Below are 21,713 nucleotides of genomic sequence, written 5' to 3'. Positions count from 1 at the left end.
CACTGTACTTTGCTTACTAGAGAGTTATTTTCTATAATGGAGGAAAAGGAAAGCAGAAGACACTCATTGTTTCATTTGTTCAATCACTGAACATATTTATTGAGACCTGTGATGTGCTTGGTGTGCATAATTCTAGTCATGCAATTTTAATCATAAGATAGATTCTATTCCATATATGAGTTTCCAAAAGCATTGTCCAGAACATCTATATCAAAATAATATATTTTATCACATTCAATATAGGTAATGTGAAATGCACTCAGAAAATCTGCTTGTTAAAATGCAGCTTCTATTGCTTCACCCCAAGTAGTCTGATTCAGACGGGCCCAGGATTTTAAGCTAGCATCACATAGCATGCTTATGTCCACCAACATGTAAGAACTGCTGCTGTTGAGACTCTGGGATGGCAGTGAAGAACTGGAGCTTGTCAGGCGGCTTTAGATTGGAAAGAGAAACTCATGCTGACAAGGAGAGGATTGTCAGGAAACAAAGCAGGCATCTAGTCTCCCAGTAAGATCACGTATAGAAGGCAACCGATACACCCTAAGGACTCCAAATATACTAATTCCCTGTACTCCATCACGGCTCAAGAAAATACAATAGCTGAGCACACCCAGGGCTTGCTTACTACTTACTCATCATTCTAATGTGTCTTACTTTGTTTCCACGTGAATTCACTTACGAGGAGGTAACTGGAATCCCTCCAGAGATAGGAAGATCCTTCCTAGTTTAATCCATACCTAGATTGATTTATTTTTCAATTAGAATCAGGTATTGACAAAAATTTAAATGTCAGATGACGAAGGCGTGTGAGATTTTTCTTCTCACGTTACACAATTAAAGTCTATTGTTTTCAGATCAAAACTTGAGACACCTCCATCACCACATTTCCTGTTTGTAACTGAAACAGTACACACAAAAGATTTTAAGAAACAGAAGAGAAAAAAATCTGAAGGTGTTATTGTCATGCTGCTCTTAACAGGGCAACATTAGCTAGGAAAATAAGTTTGAGAGGATTTTTAAACTATACATTTGTCTTATGGCTAGTTAAGGATTTCTCTGAAAAAAGAAGCATGTCAGGTAAGTGGCATTTAACATTTTTTGTCCCATTTGTATGCCTAAAAATTCACTTAATAATTTCTAAGTCTTAATGAGAGGACCCTTAGTATTTAGAAAGTAGTTATTTTTTAAATGTTTTTAAATGTTATTTTTAATTACACTTTTAGTGTAATTAAAATATATTTTGAAATATGTTAATGAGTATAAGTTGTTTTTCTTCTGAAAGAAAAATGTGGAGAGAGTTTTAGAGTGTGAATCTAATTACAGCTCTTTAGTAAGTGTTCATTGATAATTATGCCATGTGAAGTACTTGTTATTTTTAAAGAAGCTTCTGTTGTCTTTCTCTCTAATTTAGTTTAGCTGTTAAACAGGATAGGTGTAATTCGAATTCCTCAGAGATTAGGCACTACAGTATTTTTCAGAAAGCAATCAATTGTCAACATTTGGAGAGATGACAATTTTGAAAAGGCAAGTGAAAATTCAGTTGCTGTGTGATTAATCGTGAAGGTTGTATCCATTTGACTCGCTGTTGTGAATCTATGGTGATGGTTCATTCCTCCCGTATTCTTTTATGTACTTTTAATTCTTTAAATAAACGTCTTTTTGTTGCAAGGGAAAACCTGCATATTCTGTAATGTGGGAGGACTGTGAAATATACATATTAAAAATTCATGCATATCTTCTACCACCTTAAAAACACAAAATATGTATTTCCTTTCAATTTTTATTTATATACATTCTACGTCGTTTGCTTTTCATAACTGCAATAATAATGTACATAATATATGCAGCTTTTTTCACTAACATTAACATGTCCCTTTTTAATCTAACTTCTGCTTGCCTAATGATTTTAAATGAATACACAAAAATGACATCCATTCAGTTATAGTTGAGTCATTTGCTTATTGCTGAACATTTACATTGTATACAGTTTTTAAAAATATTTTTATATGACAGAAAGATGAACAATGCTATAGCTTTTTCCGTATTAAAGGTTATTTTCTCAGAAAAACTTTCTAGAATTGAAATTACTAAGAGACTATGAGTATTTTAAGTCTCATTATTGCCAAATTGCTTTTCCAAGACTGATGCCAATTTCTTCTCATTCTAGCAGGGCTTCTCCTTCACAGGCTGATCTCATTTTAAAAATCTTCACTAATATCATAAGCCCAACATGCTAACTCATTGTTTAATATGACTTACTTTGATTATAATGAGGTTAAACATTTTTGCATGGATTTTTGAACTGTTTGTAATTCTATCATTTGTGAAATGTCTGATTACATCTTTTGCTTAATTATTATGCTTATAGTACATTTAATACCAATTTGTATATGTCATTTATGGAGTAAAGATTTTATATATTATGATTTCTGTGAATTTGCTTTCATTGTTCTGTTTGATGGATCTTAAAATCAGTTGATTCAATAAATCACAAAGACACCATAAGCCGACATTGAATTTTCATACCTCTTATTTTTCCCAGTTCACAGTTTAGCAAAGAACAAAAACGGTTGTCCCATTTTTGCTAGTGCTTTGCAAGAAATGAACACAGCATTACTAAGCATAATTGCCATGAGCTGATGTTGATGGGGAACCCAGAAAGCATAGGAAGACCAAAGACAGTGAATATGACATTCAACTATTTTCAGGACTAATTAATTCTAAATTTAGAAGAGATACAGTAACATTTCCTCCATAGCATTTTGTAGTTCAGATTTCTCCTTTGGGTTTAATACAAGAGCTCCTCATTTATCAGTTGAGCACTTTTACAGTTTCACGGAAGACATGCAAAGACAAAGTATTTAAAAGCCTCACAGATATTAAAAGTCAAAACAAAACAAAATTTCACATGAAAGAAGAGAATCAGATGATCGTTTCATATGTTTATAATATAAAAAACTATATTTAAAAAATATAATTATAGGCCAGGCACAGGGGCTCATGCCTGTAATTCCAGCACTTTGGGGAGGATAAGACAGTTAGATCACAAGGTCAAGAGATCAAAACCCATCCTGGCCAACACGGTGAAACCCCGTCTCTACTGAAATACAAAAAATTAGCCAGGCATGGTGGCACGTGCCTGTAGTCCCAGCTACTTGGGAGGCTGAGGCATGGGAATAGCTTGAACCTGGGAGGCAGAGGTTGCAGTCAGCCGAGATGACACCACTATACTCCAGCCTGGTGACAGAGTGAGACTCCATCTCAAAAAAAAAAATATATATATATATATATTTATTTATTTATTTATTTATATGCGTGTGTGTGTGTATATATAAAATTATATTTAAAATGTTTTATATTTAGATAAAATAAAAAAGATAAATTTGAACACACAAAAGAAAAATTATTTCTAGTTAAGTAAAACTATGTAGGAAAATAAAAGCCCAAGTATTTTCTTTTTTCCTACGTATATGCCTGTAGTCACTGCATCATCAATAATGTTCTGTTATTATGATACCAGAACATATTCCTGCTATGCTGCTTCTTCATTTACATCAAATCAACAGTCGTGGAATCCAATGTTGAAAACAAGGCCTTTGGGCTATCATTAGTTTAAATAATGATTCACAATTTAGTTTACTTGTTATTTTGTTTTTTTAAAAAGGGGTCTTGTCTTTACCCAGTTTATCTTCTCTTGAGCCTCATCACCTTTTGAGAACAATGAAATGTTTTCTTTTAGTGACTAGGTGGGACTAACCTCTAAATTATCTTTTAAACTCAGATGGGTCATAGACAATGTTTCTCCATTTAATTTAGGTAATATTTGGCAATGAGTTCGACAGTGTTCTTAAGAAAAATCAATCCAGGAAAGATTGTCAATTAAAGATCACACTTCCAAAAAATAAATGTTCACAAGTTGCTAGTGGATAAAAGAAATCATTATTGGGCACCTTTCCAGACATTTTTGATTACACTCAATCTTCTCAGCATTCCCGAATTAAAGGGAAGAGATAATAAAATTAATCCACCTTCTTGAACCATTAAGAGAAACATAATAGTCAAAGTATTTTATTGGATGAAAGGTTCTACACAACCATGCCATCTTTGAAGCATCTTATTAAGGTGCTTCTCAAATAAGAAACAATAAAAGCATATATAAATGGAGTCACTAAATACAGAGAAAGAGGTTCATCTGCAGCAGCACTTTAATCTCAGTAGGATTTCTGAGGTTTACCAATCTCAGGTAAAGTCTAATTATAAAAACAATGAAGAGTCTAGCAATGGAGGAGTCATAATTTACTCTCTTCTGCCCTCCACCTCACTCCCATATTTATACTTTCTTCAATTAAATTAAGTAAAGTATTGGTTGAGGGAAATAATGTGCTAGGAAGACGTGTAACACAGATGAACATATGAACTCCAATTTTACAATTGGCTTAGTGAGGTTCAGTGATTCTCACACAACCAGTCACACAACCACTGATTACTCTCATTCCCTTTTCCACAGTTTGAAAATAGATATCTCAAAGCCACTATTTGCTATTTTCTCTTTTCCTGTCAGAACCCACTCCCCAACACACACCATTTACTTCTCAAATAACCCCCTATTCATGACAGACACTTAAGGTCAGTGGATTTCAGATGTGCATTTAAAATGGCGTGGTATTTACTTGAAAGTCTGTAACTGATTTGAGAGCCCCCTCTTATGTTAATATCCATGATTGGAATGTCTTTTATTGTGGGAGATGATGGGGCTGGATAGTAGTGGTTGGGATTGTGGGCGTAATGATGTGTCATATTCAAAAAATCAAGAATGTGTCTTATTTAGCACCAACCACCACCATAGTAAGAAAAACTCATTTAATGAGTACACCCATGGGGCTCATAATATTGCCATTGAGATTTCTGGGTGTCTAAAATAAATATACACATTCATGGAATGCAAAAAGATGTTCATTGCTTCGAGTTTACAAGCCAAGGAAAGCTATTAAGAGAAGCTATATGCTGTAATATACTATCAACTCATACACTTGTCTCAGTTAAAGACAGCCTGAAGTAGAAACAATTGAGGCATTATATTCATTGCTTTTTCTGTTGTTAATTAAGTAAAGGCTTCTGTGTAAATCAAATCTGCCAGCAGAAAGACATTATATTTGCTTAGCTGGGTTTCCTTCCAGAGCACATGCAATTGTGAATTTCAAAGACAGTGCCTGCCAATTACTGTTGGCTTTAAGGGAGTCAGAGGTTTTATAATTAAATCCACCACTATATGCCCCTGGTAGTTGGAAGCTAGAGAGAAACTTAAATCATGATTTTCCTAGCTGCCATTGCCTCACTGATAATTTCTCGAGGCCTTTGGCTTTTTAACAGTGTAAATAGCTGAATTCAAATTGCGTGGGAGATTTTTAAAAATTGATAAAAGCTGTATAAATGAAAGTAATTACAATTAATAAATATTGATACTAAAGGTTACACTTGTTGGGCAAAAAAAATTTAAGCACTTTGTGCATCCAATATTCTAAGAGGCACCGTCTGTAATAAGTAGATACCCACAGGGGCATGGAGATATTTATACTGCATATTTAGAATTACTGGTAAGGGGAGGTAGAGAGAAAGAGAGAGAGAGAGAGAGAGAGACAGATAGCGCGTGCATGTGTGTGTGTGTGTGTGTGTGTGTGTGTGTGTGTATACACATCTATACAGATCTGAATTCAAGTTGAAAATTTCCACCATTTATCTACTTCACGTATCTACTCTTCTCATGCGTGTTGTTTTTCAAAATGGGGGTATTGTGGACAAACCAAAAATTATGAAAGATACTTAAAATGTCATAAAATATAAAGCCTCTAAATAAAAGTCTTCCCATTTAAAATTTATATCATATTATAAAAAAAAACTTGAAAAATAGAAGTGTTAGGAATTATAGACCCTAAAAGCAGAGGTAACCAGAAACCACGTGAGACTACATCATACATACCCAAATATAATTTTTTTATTTTATTTTATTTTTAAAGACAGTTTTGCTCTTGTTGCCCAGGCTAGAGTGCAATGGCATGACTTCAGCTCACCGCAACCTCCACCTCCGGGGTTCAAGTGATTCTCCTGCCTCAGCCTTCAGAGTAGCTGGGATTATAGGTGCCCACCACCACTCCTGGCTAAATTTTTTGTATTTTTAGTAGAGATGGGGTTTCTCTGTGTTGGTCAGGCTGGTATTGAACTCCCCACCTCAGGTGATCCACCTGCCTCAGCCTCCCACAGTGTTGAGATTACAGGCATGAGCCACCACACCCAGACCGTCTTAGAGTTTAGATTGTGTTTTAAAAGGCCTCCAAGTGGTGATGTGGGGCAAATTTATTCTACCAGAAAAAGATAAAACACAACCCTAAAGAAACGTACAATGTGACCCAAGTTCTTGCCTTAGTGTTTCTGACATATTACATAAAAACTATTAGGACTTTCCCAAAAGCTTTTAGTGTAGAATATAGGCTTATGATATTGATTAGGTTGTTTCTTTGTAGCTGAGAGTCAAATTATCTTCTTATATCAATTAATGGACCAATACAACTATTTCAATTCTCTTTAATTGGAAAGGAGAAAGCAAAACTTCTATTTGAAATATGATTTTGTTCAAATGATAGGATGATTTATAGCTAAATTCAGTGTCATGTAAAACATAAGATTAGGGCTTTCTGTTTACTTCCTTAAAGTATGACTGTTTATACTGTACTATATTTTATTTACGGGAATCGTAACTCCATATTGAATGTATACTAAATACTACATGCTGTGGAAAATGGAAAATGGAAAAAAAGTAGAGAAGAGATTGATTTTTATTAGTGTTCCCAAGGGCGATAAGTGCTAGAGATTCATTATTATTTTCTGTGTATTTATTTGCCCCTCCCCCAGAAAGAAGGGTATTAGAAATAAGTGTAATAGTATAAAAGATAACCAAATAAGTCAGGGTGAAGGGAAAATACGTGAAAAAGATGCCATCAGTTCACAAAAAAATCTAAGTATCATAAAGTACTGGATATTTGCTTAAAGTAGATTGTGTATCAAAGACAGACAGATGATCAAATACAATATTCACATGGTATATAATAGCAAAATATACTAGTTCTTAAGGAAATCCCCATGCCTTTATACTTGAGGCACCATATGCTGTATTAAATAGTATCATCCCATTCATGGTATCCCTGAAATTAATACATTCAACGGAGAGTTTCATACAGCTGGTTCTTTTTCTTAAATATATTTTATTTTGTCCTGAGAACAAAGGCCCAAATGTGGCAAATGGAAGCAAGTAAGAATGAGCAACAGAGCATTTTTATTTTCTGACTACAATGTGAAGTTCAACTCTGTTGCCATTTTAGGGCAGAGCGGTTGCTTTAATGATCGGTGAGATGGAAGCAGTCTTGACATTCCCCTAAGAAATTTTGAAAACACAACTGGGACATGTCCCAGAATAGAAAGTCATCAAAGTCTATTTTACTTTCATTCATGGGTAGATCCAGGTAGTTTCACACAGGCAAGGTCAAAATAATCTTTCCAAAATCAATTTCTCATCCTTTCAGCATTTAATGATCAAGGTCCCAAATACATGCCATAGAAATTGTATGCAATAATTGTAGCTTAGACTATTTCTAAAGCGGGGTTACAAGTCCAATTTGGTCCAAGGTAAATTATTAATGCGTCCACTAAATGCTTAATTTTAACAAATGCAACTCCCTGGTCAACTCTATAATAAATTAACTATAAAATGTGTTCTTAGGGAAGTTGTTCTATACTATATTAAATAATTGTCACTGCACAATGTACAGTCATGTGCTGTATAACAATGGTTTGTAGGGCCAGGTGGTGTGTCTCAAGCCTGTAATCCTAGCACTTTGGAAGACCCAGGTGGGAGGATCACAAGGTAGAGGGTTTGAGACCAGCCTGGCGAACATGGTGAAACTGTCTCTACTAAAAACACCAAAATTATCTAGGTGTGGTGGCCCATGCCTGTAATCCCAGCTACTCAGGAGGCGGAGACAGGAGAATTGCCTGAACCTGGGAGGTGGAGGTTGTAGTGAGCCATGATTGCACCACTACACTCCAGGTTGGGTGAAAGCACAAGACTCTATCTCAAACACACATACACACAACACAACACAACACAACACACACACACACCAATGTTTTGGTCGATGATTGACCACGTAAGATTATAAAGGGGCTGAAAAATGTTTATCCTTTAGTGACATAACTGTTGGAATGTCATAATGCAATTCATTACTCATATGTTTATGGTGATGCTGGTGTAAACAGACCTACTATGCTGTTACTTGCAGAAAACTATAACACAATTATGTATAGGATACTTGGTAATGATAATAAATGACTATATTACTAATTTATATATTTACTATACTATGCTATTTTCATTATCTTAGAGTATACTTCTTGTACTTATAAAAAAGTTAACTGTAAAACAGCCTCAGGTACGTCCTTCTGGAGGTATTCCAGGAGACATTGCTATTATAGGAGATGACCCCTCCAAGTGTGTCATTTCCCCTAGTGGGACAAGATGTGGGGGTAGAAGACAGTAATATTGATTTTTCTGACTTTGTGTAGGCCTAGGAGAAAGAGAAGTGTAATTAACTTTCCACAATACATTCATGGAGCTCTACACAGTATGAGAAAAGCTCCCTGTGTCCAATATTAACAAAACTAGGCTCCAGAATTATTTTATCCCAACACATCATATTCTGTACTACTGAGATTAGTGGAAGGGAACAGGCAATTTTCTGTAAATAAGAAAAGCATGTATGATTACAGTCTGAGGATTAAAGGAAGGTGAAAAGTACAGCAAATTAAAATTCTTGGTAATCTGAATGTTCTTGATTTTTGAACAAAAGTTTTTTTATCAGTCACTACTTGTCACCTCTCAATAGCTACACAAAAAGTCTTTCATTCCATAAACACTCAAATGTGAGAAACTTGAATCCTTCTGCCCATGCTGAATTCAGTCGCTTAACACCAACACCCACTTTGAAAACTGAAAAGTTATGAATATTAATTAATTTCCTGGTAGAGAAGTTGTCCTTTATTATGAATAAATGCAACAGCTTTAACTGTGGCAACAGCCAGACCAAAACAAATGGGTAAGCAGCTATTATATTATGGGTATGTTTATTTTAATTTCCAGGAAATTCTGGGTGCCCCTTTTTCCTCTGGGGACTTCTAGCATTCTTGGGCTTGGCTTTGGTTATATCACTGATCTTCAACATTTCCCACTGTGTGGAAAAGCAACGACAAGGTAAGACATTTTGACAAATTTCACATGGTACCCGCTTGAATGGAGACTAGGGACTCACTGGAAAACATATGGAAGTAGACAATTTTATGAAATGTCATTCGACAGGTTATTTTTATCTGTAGAAAATTTATTTGCTAATTTTTCTTACCCAAAGGGTTCTCTTATTTAAGAATGCAATCATATGAGAAATGTGAAAAAATTATCCAATTTAGCTTTATCTCTGCTTTAGGGTATAGCGTGGGAAGGGATTATCCTGGTAAATAGGATTTTCCTTCTCCAACTGAACAACCTATGAAATTGTGGTCTATTCTGGGGAAGCCATCAAGGTTCTCTCTGATACATGGTAAATAAAGGGAGGTCTAGTCCTTTAAGATTCCATTTAAGCCAACTGTATCTCAGGATCAGTCAGACACTCTCAAGTATAATACATAGAAGCAGGCTCAGAAGACAACTGGAAAAGGAATAGATTGAACCATGGGCTTGCTGTCAAACACTCCCAGGGTTTAGAAGAGTAGGTCAAGGGTATCTGCAGCTGTCAGCTTTGCTTTTCAATATGCTGGGCATAAGTTTTAGCCATGTGGCTTTCAATCTGCATGTGCCACAAATGAAATGGTGTAAAGTCCAGCAACTGGCACAGCCTTTGTATGCTGTAGGCATCTGATACATGTTGAATACACATGGATCAATGTTGAGTCCAATACATGTTGACTACACATGGATGAATGGGAGAATGAAAGTTCAACTATTGCTGGAAGATGTCTTTTTTTTGTTTTTTGGTTTTTTTTTTTTGAGACAGGATCTTGCTCTGTCATCCAGCCTGGAGTGCAGTGGCATGATTCTAACTCACTGCAGCCTCCAACTTCTGGGCTCAAGCAATCCTCTTGCCTCAGCCTCTCAAGTAGCTAGGATTACAGGCATGCACAAACACACCCAGCTAAATTTCAGATTTTTTTTTTTAAGAGATGGGGGTCTCGCTATGTTGCCAAGGCTGATCTCGTACTCTTGTTCTCAAGTGATCCTCCTGCCTTGGCCTCCCAAAACCCCGAGATTACAGTTGTGAACAACCACAACCAGCCTGGAAGCTGTTTAAATATCAAGAAATCCTTAGGGACAGGACATAAGTGGTAATAAAAGAAAAGAAAGAATAAATGCATTTTCTTTTAACAGAGGAAACGAAATAAAACTAACAAAATTAACTTAGACACCTGTCCAAGAAAAATTGTATGGAACTAATTTAGAACAATGGTCAGATTGCAGCAAGTGTCCTTGCTTCTTTTAGAAACATCTTAAGCTTTGATAATACTAATATAAAATATGAAGGGATTATTGTCATGCAGGTTTGAAAAAAAGACGAGAGGCACTCAAAAATGGAGAGGCACAGATGAAGCCACACATCTATTCAATAGCAAAATCAATGATAAGTGTCCACTTTTCTAATTCTCCGTCTAGTAAGGTTTCTACCAGCACATCCAACTTTCACATTGCTCCCCAACACTCTTTTTGGATCTCTATGGTATCAATTCCATGGCTAAGGTGAAATTCCTAGCAAGCAATGCTTTTGCATTAGCAATGATTTCCGTAATACTTTTAAAAATCTAATGTATTTTCAAATAAACTTTATAAGTCAAACGTATAAACGACTCATCAAACATCTTCTACAGTTTCCCTCTTTTATAGATGAAAATGAGCTCAGAGTAGCACTTTTCTTTACACATTCAACTGGCTATTTTAACTTCTTCATTAAGACATCGTATAAATGCAGATAATATAATCTGAATTATAAAAAAAAAAAAACAACGTGAATTGAGATCTAAAGAGAGTAAATAACGTAAGGTGAAAACCAAGACAAGAACAGGAATCTGAACTAGTACCTTGCTCTTTCATTGAGTCCATTGGTAATCCTTTGAAGATTGCCGAGGGCCAGGTAACAGATAGACACTGACATGCTTATCTTGAGCCCAGTCGTCTAACTTAAAATTTATCCGGCAAATGTGACCTATTTACTTTCAACCTAAATTTTCAATTTTTTTCAGTCTTATGATTGCACTGATTATGGATGTTAAAAACCACTTTTTATCATCATCATCAAGATCAGGACTAGTATAATTTGGCTAAACTAGTACTTCTGCCCCAGAAGTATTCAGCTGTACGAGTCTTTTACAACTCATTGTAAACAGGTTTTACAATTCTCATTTTTGGTAGTTTGTGCATTGAGATTTACCCACATCCATACCTTTTTGCCTCCATGAAAACTCCTTTGTGTAGTTGCTTATTATGGTAAGTTGACCACTGCAGAAAGACAGTAGCCTTACTTTAAAAAAGCAGCACCGAAAAAAGCAGTGCCTGTAATTCCAGCACTTTGTGAGGCAGCGGTGGGTGGATCACCTGAGGTCAGGAGTTGGAACCAACCTGGCCAACATGGAGAGATCTCATGTCTACTAAAATTACAAAAAATTAGCTGGGCGTAGTGGTGTGTGCCTATAATCCCAGCTACTTGGAAGACTGAGGCAGGAGAATTGCTGGAACCCAGGAGGCAGAGGTTGCAGTGACCTGAGATAGTGCCACTGCACTCCAGCCTGTGTGAAAGAGCGAGACTACATCTCAAAAAAAAAAAAAAAAAAAGGCAACACCTTTTCATTTTGTTATTTCAGGACAGATTTTTTTCTTTTCAATTGTGCAAACACGTACTGCCCCAGGCATGCCATAAATGGCTCTATTACCTAAAAGTAGTGTAATATGAGAGCAAATTTTTAAGAAAACAAACAATAAATTGTATTTATTGATCTATTTTTTAAATAAATTTTGCTTCCCTCAATTGTTTTGTTTGTTTGTTTGTTTGTTTGTTTTTTGAGACGGAGTTTCGCTCTTGTTACCCAGGCTGGAGTGCAATGGCGCGATCTCGGCTCACCGCAACCTCCGCCTCCTGGGTTCAGGCAATTCTCCTGCCTCAGCCTCCTGAGTAGCTGGGATTACAGGCACGCGCCACCACGCCCAGCTAGTTTTTTGTATTTTTAGTAGAGATGGGATTTCACCATGTTGACCAGGATGGTCTCGATCTCTCGACCTCGTGATCCACCCGCCTCAGCCTCCCAAAGTGCTGGGATTACAGGCTTGAGCCACCGCGCCTGGCTTAATTGTTTTTAATGTATACCTTTGAAGTAGACCTGATGTAAACTAGAACTCTGCCTTCAATATTTAGCTGGGAGATCTTGTACAAGTAACATAATTTCTCTGAGCTTCAGTTTCCTTATCCGCAACATGTGGAAAATACCATCTAGACCATAGGGTTCCTGTAAGAATTACACACACACACACACACACACACACACACACACACACACACATTTGCATAGTGCTAGAGACTTAGTAGGTCAGACCTAGATCTGGCACAGCCTATCCCCATACCTGGAGATCCTGTTGCTTCCTTCCCTCTTTCCACAAATAATTATTAAGGAACTACCATGGCTACCATTTAATGTTCACGTCTGTTACTCTGGTGAACACTGGTTTCTCTGGCTATTTTGCTGCTCCCACCATCACCATCCCTATGCCCCTCTAAGTTCTCTCCAGCTCCAGCTTCACTTCCCTCATCTCTATCTTATTTAACCAATCTGTACAATACTTTGAGCTCTAGCACTAACTGTTGTGCTCAAGTAAGTCACGTTCAGGTCCATTTCAGAGAGTTTTCTGTAGAGTTTCACGGAATTGGTTCTAAACATTCACTAATCACCTAAGTTTTTATTTGAGCAGTAATGTGCCCTCCTTAGGTGGAGCACACACTGGAACGGGCACTTTATTGGTATGCAGTTGATGTATCCATCAATGCTAAGAATGCCCTTTGTTCTTATCCCACCTCCACCCTTTCTGCCCCAACTTCTCCTAACATCTTTTCCCAAGTATTGGTAATAGCTCTGCCATTCTTTCTATCCCATATGAACAAACAGAACTGTCTTTCTTTTTAACCCAGAGATTTCAGATATATTTCAGAACTGCTCTGCGAACAGTTCAATTCCTTCCCAGTCCTCCTGAAGATGCCTTTTTGCCTTATTTCTCTTAGACAAACAAACTATAAAAAAAGATCCTATTGTATCAGCCAGCTTTTCTGCCACTTGGGCTGTGAATGTAACGCCCCTGTATCTGGCCTCATGTAACTTTTTATGTTTGCATTTTTGTATCACTCTTTGTGGCTAAGAAACTTGCAAGATCTGACTCCACCTTGGTTAGTCAGTGAATAAGTTTTGCTGGTGTAATAAATAGCGTTCAAAAGAAAATCTCCATTTCAGCAACAATACAATATCTGCACATTCAATCAGATAGACCAGATAAGCCTCCCCTTGATGTTTTCTGCAGCAGCTAGGTAGAAGCTTTGTAATGGAGTTCTCTCATTCTCCCTGAAATAAATCCTTCATTTTTATGTGAATCTTTGTTCAAATCTGTTCTTTAGGAGGATTATATTTATTTCTTTTTCTGATAGGAATGCATTAACTATTTCCTTCTTTAAATTCAAAATCTCTTTGTTCAATTCTTCCTCTCTGGTTTGGAAAGAATAAGCAAGCGTATTATTTTGGTCATACATCAAGATCCTATCAGCAGAAAATTATGGCATCTTCACATTGAATATGTATCAGAAAAATTTTATTATGGAGTTTAAACTATGTGCTGCTGTCTCGTGTTGTGTGGTGCACAGGAGAGTTAACACTCTAAAAGGAAAAACATAAAAGCAAACATATTTGCATCACACCCTCTCAACTACAAACCTGACCGCAAGTGTTTGCACCTGAATCACAGGAGAAGATTATGAGAGTTCACCCAGTTCTTCCCATGCACAGTCTTGCACACTTCATTGCTTTACAGCAAAGCATACACTTTTTTTATTTTGCTAAGTGTCACTGAAATCATCAGGCAGCTTTTAAATTAAGTCATGCCACTTGTTTTTTAAAAAAACTTTTGAGCCTTCATGACAGAGCAAACTTTTCAGGAGCCTGAGCTTGCTGGCTTTTATTTTTAGCTGTAACCTCTGAACTTTTTACTACTACTCATTTAAAGTGATTAGAAACTTCTTCTAGGAAGGATTTGCAACACAAAAGTCACCCAAGTACAGATGGCTCAGCTGGAGATTACACATTTACATCCTAAGAGTAGCATGGAATGGGGTGCCCGTGAACGTACATCCCACTTCAGCTGCTCCCTTTATCCATTACTTGTTTTCTTTTTTTTCCCCCCACGAATTGGTTTGGTCCCTTTCCTTCCATCTAAACATCACATTATTATGTTGTATCTTTTATATTGTTGCTTCCGTTTCCTTTTTCCCACCCGCCTTTTTTGTCTTACTTTTCTTTTCTTTTTCCCTACTGACAATACATTCAGCACATTTCCATTCTACAGAGTTAGTTTTTATGTGTTACACTAGTATTGTTTCCAGGCACCAACATGCATACTTTAAGCACCTCCACCTGAAAAATCCACATTATCTTTTAAAAAATATTAGGGGCCAGGTGCGGTGGCTCACACCTGCAATCCCAGCACTTTGGGAGGCTGAGGCAGGTGGATCATGAGGTCAGGAGTTCAAGACCAGCCTGGCCAATATGGTGGAACTCCGTCTCTACTAAAAATACAAAATTTAGCCAGGCATAGTGGTGGGCACCTGTAAGCCCAGCTACTGAGGAGGCTGGCGCAGGGAATTCCTTTAACTCAGGAGGCAGAGGTTGCAGTGAGCCAAGATCAGCCACTGCACTCCAACCTGGGTGACAGAGCAAGACTCCATCTAAAAAACAAAAAAAAATTAGCCTGTTTGGGAATTATATTTACTCCATACCTACTTTTTCCTATTCTTATTAAGCAATAACATCCTTCAATTTTGTTTTCAATTTTTTTGGCTGATTTTTTTCTCTTTTCTTTCAAATTAATGCTCAAGTGGTGACTATCCTTTTGTCAAAGGTGAGATTTTAGTAATTTCATTTCAAATCAAGCATTACTTATAAATCTTTTAACTTTAAAAAAATCATACCATCTTAATACCAGCCTATTTTCAACTAACTCTAATGAAATTTCCTGACTCAAATGAGCACAATTAAATTCCAGTTTGTTATATAATATGTATTTAGAATGTATATATAATATTAATAACAATCATTTTAAAGTGTTTTTGCGGAAATTATATCATTTACCTCTGACATGTACTCTGTGGTTACAGGCATTATTGTCCCTACTCCGTGGATAGATTGAGAACCAGAGTTTTAACGTAATTTGCATGTTGTCACGGGGCAAATGCATGGCAAAGCTGGTTCCAAATCCATGTCTTCTGATTCTTAACCCCGGATTTGTTTCATCATACATCAGGCTACCGTTTGACTAAATGCATAAGCATCTACTTTAATTTCAGGCAAATCTGAAGAATAATTAGTGGCCTGAGTGTAAACATTTTCTTCATATAGAAGGAAATCAACATATACTTTATATCATGCCTTATTTTTCAGTTTACAATTTCCTGATCTATATTAACTACTTTTTCTTTATATGCTTATTGATATTATTTACATTTCTCAGGGTTTTTGATTTGGCTGCACTTGTGGCTACTATGCAGTATCTTTTAGACCTCTCTAGGCTTCTCCCAGTGTTTGTGTGCACTCGTATTCACAAGACTAGTATGCAAGTAGTTGAAAAGCTGGGTGCAGTGGCTCACACCTGTAATCCCAGCACTTTGGGAGATTGAGGCAGGCAGATCACAAGGCCAGGAGTTTGAAACCAGCCTGGCCAGTATGGCGAAACCCTGTCTCTACTAAAAATACAAAAATTAGTCGGACATGGTGGCACATGCCTGTAATCCCAGCTACTCAGGAGGCTGAGGCAGGAGAATCGCTTGAACCTGGGAGGTGGAGTTGCATTGAGCCAAGATAGTGCCACTGCACTCCAGCCTGGGGAACAGAGGGAAACTCCATCTCAAAAAAGAAAGAAAGAAAGTGGTTGAAAATAACTGCATCTTTTATATGCAGTTCATGGTAGAACATTTCCTCTGGGCTAGAAGTATTCCACTGACATATTTCATATGAATACATTCATCATGTTTGGTCTCATAGCAGCTTAGTGCATATGCAATGCAAAATCTTCCCTCATTTAGTCCTTCACAGAATTCTTCCAAACCCATTGACATGTGACATGTCCATTTCATCCTCCAATATGATCATTTTCATAAATTGTTCCACTAATGTTTCTTTAACAGTTAATAACCTCTCTGGAGAATAACTCAACTTTGTTGCACATAAATTTAACTAAAATAATTTTTGTGGTTGTTTGATGACTTAAATATTTGAAAATGTTATTGCTAATTCCTTACTAACAGTGTTTTTCATATATTCAAGTTGAAAGATCATCATTTGGTCACTATTGTCTCGGTTATTGTCAGAGTTAGATAATAGCGGTCTTTATTTTTACATGAATAACTCTTTTGCAAAGTTTTGGGTTTTATTTAATGGCAGATTGAAAAATAAGCCATTCAAATATAATAAACATTGTACTGTGTATATGCATCTAGTTCAACAGCAAAGAAAATTTATTGATAAATGGATAATACAGAATTTTCCATAATATTGATGTTAAGACTCTATCCTGAATATTCCTTAATTTTTCTCAATAATTCATTATGAATCTATTGCCTCCACTAAAAAAATTCTCAAAACTATTTTTAAAGTATCTTTTGGTTTCTTATATTTAACCTAGAAGTGAACATACTTTTATTTGGCTTTGAACTACCACATTCAAGGATTAACAGTGAGTTGCTTACTGAGATTCATCAGTTTGTTTGTTTTTTTAATGGTTTTATCGTCCTTCAACACATCTCTGGTAAGTTTTGTCCTGGTAGACCAAAAAAACTTTTTTTTTTTAGAAGCCGTCCTACTGTTTTGGGTAATTTTAGAGCCTATGGTGTAACTTTTTCCAGGTCTCTTCTTCCTACGACCCTCATTTCTCCTAGCCACTGCTTTGTACAATGTGGATGAAATGGAGTCATGATCAGAGTAACTTCCTTAATATGATTTTTATGTCGTTACTCGTGCCAAGAAATGTTAAAAGTAGATAGGTAGATAGATAGACAGACAGACAGACAGACAGACAGACAGACAGATAGATAGAAAAAAGTCTCCTATTGATTTTTTTTCATTTTTGGTAAGGAAGAAAAGCCTATTCAAAGCACATGAGCAAAGATAAAAACATAATTATACGAATGCTGTGGTGTTTCATGGAACCCAAAGGCAGAAAGTACCATGATGCCGTGCAATGGACTGGCACCACATGGAGGCAGGAAGGAAGCTTCCAGCTCTCTCAGCTCAGTGTTTTCTGTGCATAAAACCACCATTCATCCAGGTTGTACATCGTCTCTAAGCTGTACTGGTCCCATCCTAAATTACCAGGAAAGTTGCCTGGTTTCTCTTCAAATCGTATAAATCTTTCTTTCTTGGTAATTTGGTAAAAGGTAAATCTGATTGGCCTAAGAAGAAACCTTTAATGCTACTTCAATCAGAGGTGGCCTGATGGCCTTGGTCAAAGATATTAACTGACATTGAGGCTAAACTCCCCTCAGAACACTCTGTAGAATATTTAATAAAAGTATGTCAACATTCCTTTTAACTTGTCTATTTTGAATATCTTTCAGATCAAATGTACAGGTACTCCAATGACTACATTCCCAGGTATGTTGAGATTGAGTCATGTATCATGATTCCCAACTAATAAGTGAAAGTAACAATGCTATATTGCTTATAGATATGGCTCATGGATGTTGTACTTAGATTAAAATAAAATAGTGAATTTTAATTACTTCTATTCTCATCTAACGATTAGAAGCTATAACATTATCTGCCCTAATTATTTGCACACTATGAGTCAGTGAGAGAGCTGGTTGAAGGATAAAGTGAGACTCTAACCTGGTATCTGTAGAATTCTCATTCATTTCAAAAGCAGGTATCTTAGATTATGATCCAGTTTAGATACGGAATTCAAAATCTATAGTAGAAAAAATCTGACAACCTAATACAACTTAAGATATGTACATGCACTGATATATGCAGGGATGCTTAGCACTCTGCTATTTGTAAAGATAATGTCAATCAGTAGGGAAATGTGATAAACAGATTCTCTGAAAGAATATGCAGTTATAGATATAACTTATTCTCTTTAATAGTTATTGAACTAGTTGCAAATAAATTTGTACAGTAGTATACTTTTTTTTTTAAAAAAAAAAGCATTAATGGCATAAATTATAGTGAATAAATTTTACTTTTTTTGGATAGTATATTCTGACCCAGATGTGTCAATGTATTGGAGATTTCTGTTTTAGGAGTAAAAGAAGTTCTAAATAAAGAGAATTTCCTAGAGGGCTCTTCAAGATCTTTCTGAAATGGTAGACTGAAAGGTCTCTGAAAAACACAGAGCTTTTTTCTCACTGGGTAGGATAAGATCATAAGCCTTCTTGGTTTTTTTGTTTTTTTTTTTTTTTTTTGAGACAGAGTTTTGTTCTTGTTACCCAGGCTGGAGTGCAATGGCAAGATCTCGGCTTACCACAACCTCTGCCTCCTGGGTTCAAGCAATGCTCCTGCCTCAGCCTCCCGAGTAGCTGGGACTACAGGTGTGAGCCACCATGCCCAGCTAATTTTTGTATTTTTAGTAGAGACAGGGTTTCACCATGTTGACCAGGATGGTCTTGATCTCTTAACCTTGTGATCCACCTACCTCGGCCTCCCAAAGTGCTGGGATTATAGGCGTGAGCCACCGTACCTGGCCACCTTTTTGGTCTCTTAAAGGTTTTTTAAAAAACAAAACTCTTTTTCCATATGAAAACTTCCTGAGCAAATATAAGATGTAGGTTGCAGGCACACCCTCACACACAAAACCTTTATTTATATGACCACTCTTAACATTGAATTCTTTAACATTAGATAATTTTCAAGTCATTAGTTTATATCAGAAGAGTGATTTGCTTATTGCGCTTTCATTTTTTTTTAACAACACATAATGATGAAGGAAATCCTATATAACCACAAAATAAAAGCTAATCTCTTTGATGATCTATTTAATACTTGTAATTTGAAGGGCAATTAAGATGGAATGTAATAGAAAGTCTTGTGATTTGATCATTTAACTAAATTAGGTTGGTGGTTTAGGGATTAGGATGGGAGGATTGAGAGAAAAAATTGGTAAGATAGCTGCCTCAAAGCAATCAGGCTCTTAGCTGTAGAGCAAATGTAAGAAAGAGGCTTTTATAACGTTTATTCATTCAATAAATATTCACTCAAATAGGCCCTGTGCTAGACAATTGCAAAATACGTTTGCTGAATACCAATCCCAAGGGAGGATGTAAGATAGCAAAGATCGTTACTATGCCAACTACCAAGAAGAGGTGTCCGAGCACTTCAGCCCACTCTATCCTGGGCTGCACATTTACTACTTGCCTGAGTCTGGTGAGAGAAATCACACAAAGAATGAGTTACATAAAGTGAGTTTATTACTTAGAGATACACAGCAGAGGACAACCAACGTTCATTAGGAGCTAATTCCCCAAGGCTCAGGAAAGCTGCCCAAGGTGGACAGAAACTCATCTTCCTGTTCCCCACCTGCACTGCAGCTGAAGGACCCCAGAAAGCAGCCCACCTTTGGGTTTACCCCTGAGGGGCAACATGATATGCTGGGCTAAAGCACTGAAGGCTGTCCTGTTTCTATGAGAGACTGGAATAAAACCTATGCTGTTCCAGCCAGTTCTTCTTTATCCCTTATGTTGCATTTCTAGCACATTCTACAGTTATTCTTAAAAAGTACAAGTGAGAAAGAAAGTACTCGTTTAGTGCAAAGTCACCCAGATAACTGTCCTTCAACAACGAAGATACAAAGACGGAAAGGCAAAAATCTTTCCCTTAAGGATTTATAATCTATTGTCTATTGTAACAAATCTCTAGTTAGCCAAAACTTGAATATACAATGCAGATTTTTTCTGTAAAAAAGGATTGATACTTTAATCTGCAAGTTTATGTATATACTTTACATTTTGTCTATTTATCTTGATTATGTGGTTTGGGAACCAAAAATCACTTTTGTAAAGAGGCATGGAAGCTTGACAAACAAATAAGCAAACTAAAAACTATCTCAATCCATTAAACATTAAAACAGAGCAAGTGAAAATAAGGTCTAGGTTTCATAGGTGGGGCTTGCATTACTGATGCCTCTTCAGTTCCAACATGGTTTGTGGCCAGACAGATAGGAAATAAACTTCCATCACACTGAGTTCTCTGTTGCACTCTCTCCCCACTCCTATTCAATAGTGGCTTATGCTGGAAGGGAAGGAAATTGCTTCTCTCCTCTTATTTCTGTATTCCCAAATCCCTGCCCTTCCTGCAATAGTAGGTCAGAAATATGGTCACTTTAAGGAGAACACAGCATCTAAATCAAACAGAACATCAAATACACGCTTTCTTGTGTTTATCCTTGAGTCACTTTATTTTTCATTTAAAACATAATTCTTGTCTTTTGGTTTGTGTTAGGAGGATAATACTCTGAGACTATCATGGATTTGAGATCCAGGCAATTCTAGATTTTAAACAGACTTGCAATTAGTAGATTCACAGTCTTGGGGAAATGAGCATTGGTGAACTTTGGTTTTATCATTTGAAGAATAAGGCTTATCATATAAAACGTTATTTACAGAGGGTAGTTGATTAAAAACATACTGCTTTATTGAATAAAAACCAGTGTCTCTGAAAATTCCTGCCCCCTTGCAGTATGCTCACACCCTAATTCAAGAAAGTGTTCAGGTTTACAATTACATTAACCTTATCGTGACTCCTCAGTTTTCGGAGTCTCTCTCAAAAAGCTTACGACACATTTCCAGCAGCTTTTCATGAACTGCTTCTGGGGGACACTGGAGGTGCTTTAATCATAAAACATTCATTCAGCTCAGCTATTCTACTTTTGGGTGATTTCTTGAATTTCTGGAGCTCTGCAGGATGGGGATCTTCCTTGTTTCCCTTCTTTGCTAACTATGCCACCTAAATGTAACTATTGCCCTGTGCAGATCTTTAGTCTCATCTGTCCTCCTGACCTGTTCTCAAGGTTGAGAATCCTTATGAAAACACAACTCTTGGGTCCCCTTCCCTGCCATCTCAGACTTCCAAGTGGCTATGCAGGTGAGGCCTTCACTAGACCCAGTGCCACCTGTGTAACCAAAGTGTCTCTAGATCTTCCAACCTCCTGTTTGTTTTAATGTACAAATAATCATAACACAAGCCCCAACCCTGTATGTCTGCAAGAAGTCTCATCCATTTCCTAATTCTCAGAATCTTGGGGTTCCCCAAGCCTTATTCTTGGCAGCCCCCTTATCACCTCTATCTCTGTCACTGCTCTTGGATTCCCCGTCATTTTAGAAGTCTTC

General features: G+C 36.7%; 1 protein-coding gene across 1 annotated transcript in view; it reads left to right on the top strand.

Moving 5' to 3' along the window:
- The first annotated feature begins 915 nt into the window (after positions 1-915).
- The window catches only part of TRAT1 (T cell receptor associated transmembrane adaptor 1), a 35,220-nt gene continuing 14,422 nt past the window's right edge, over positions 916-21,713 (top strand). The window contains exons 1-3 of the mRNA XM_003939400.3: positions 916-1,080; positions 9,191-9,301; positions 17,949-17,985. Coding sequence (XP_003939449.1) covers positions 1,074-1,080; positions 9,191-9,301; positions 17,949-17,985 — 155 coding nt within the window. The 5' untranslated portion in view covers positions 916-1,073. The remainder of the gene's footprint in view (positions 1,081-9,190; positions 9,302-17,948; positions 17,986-21,713) is intronic.

This window comes from Saimiri boliviensis, chromosome 8 (genome assembly GCF_048565385.1).
Source record: "Saimiri boliviensis isolate mSaiBol1 chromosome 8, mSaiBol1.pri, whole genome shotgun sequence".
Lineage (NCBI taxonomy): Eukaryota > Metazoa > Chordata > Mammalia > Primates > Cebidae > Saimiri > Saimiri boliviensis.
This window is presented reverse-complemented; position numbering and strand designations above follow the sequence as displayed.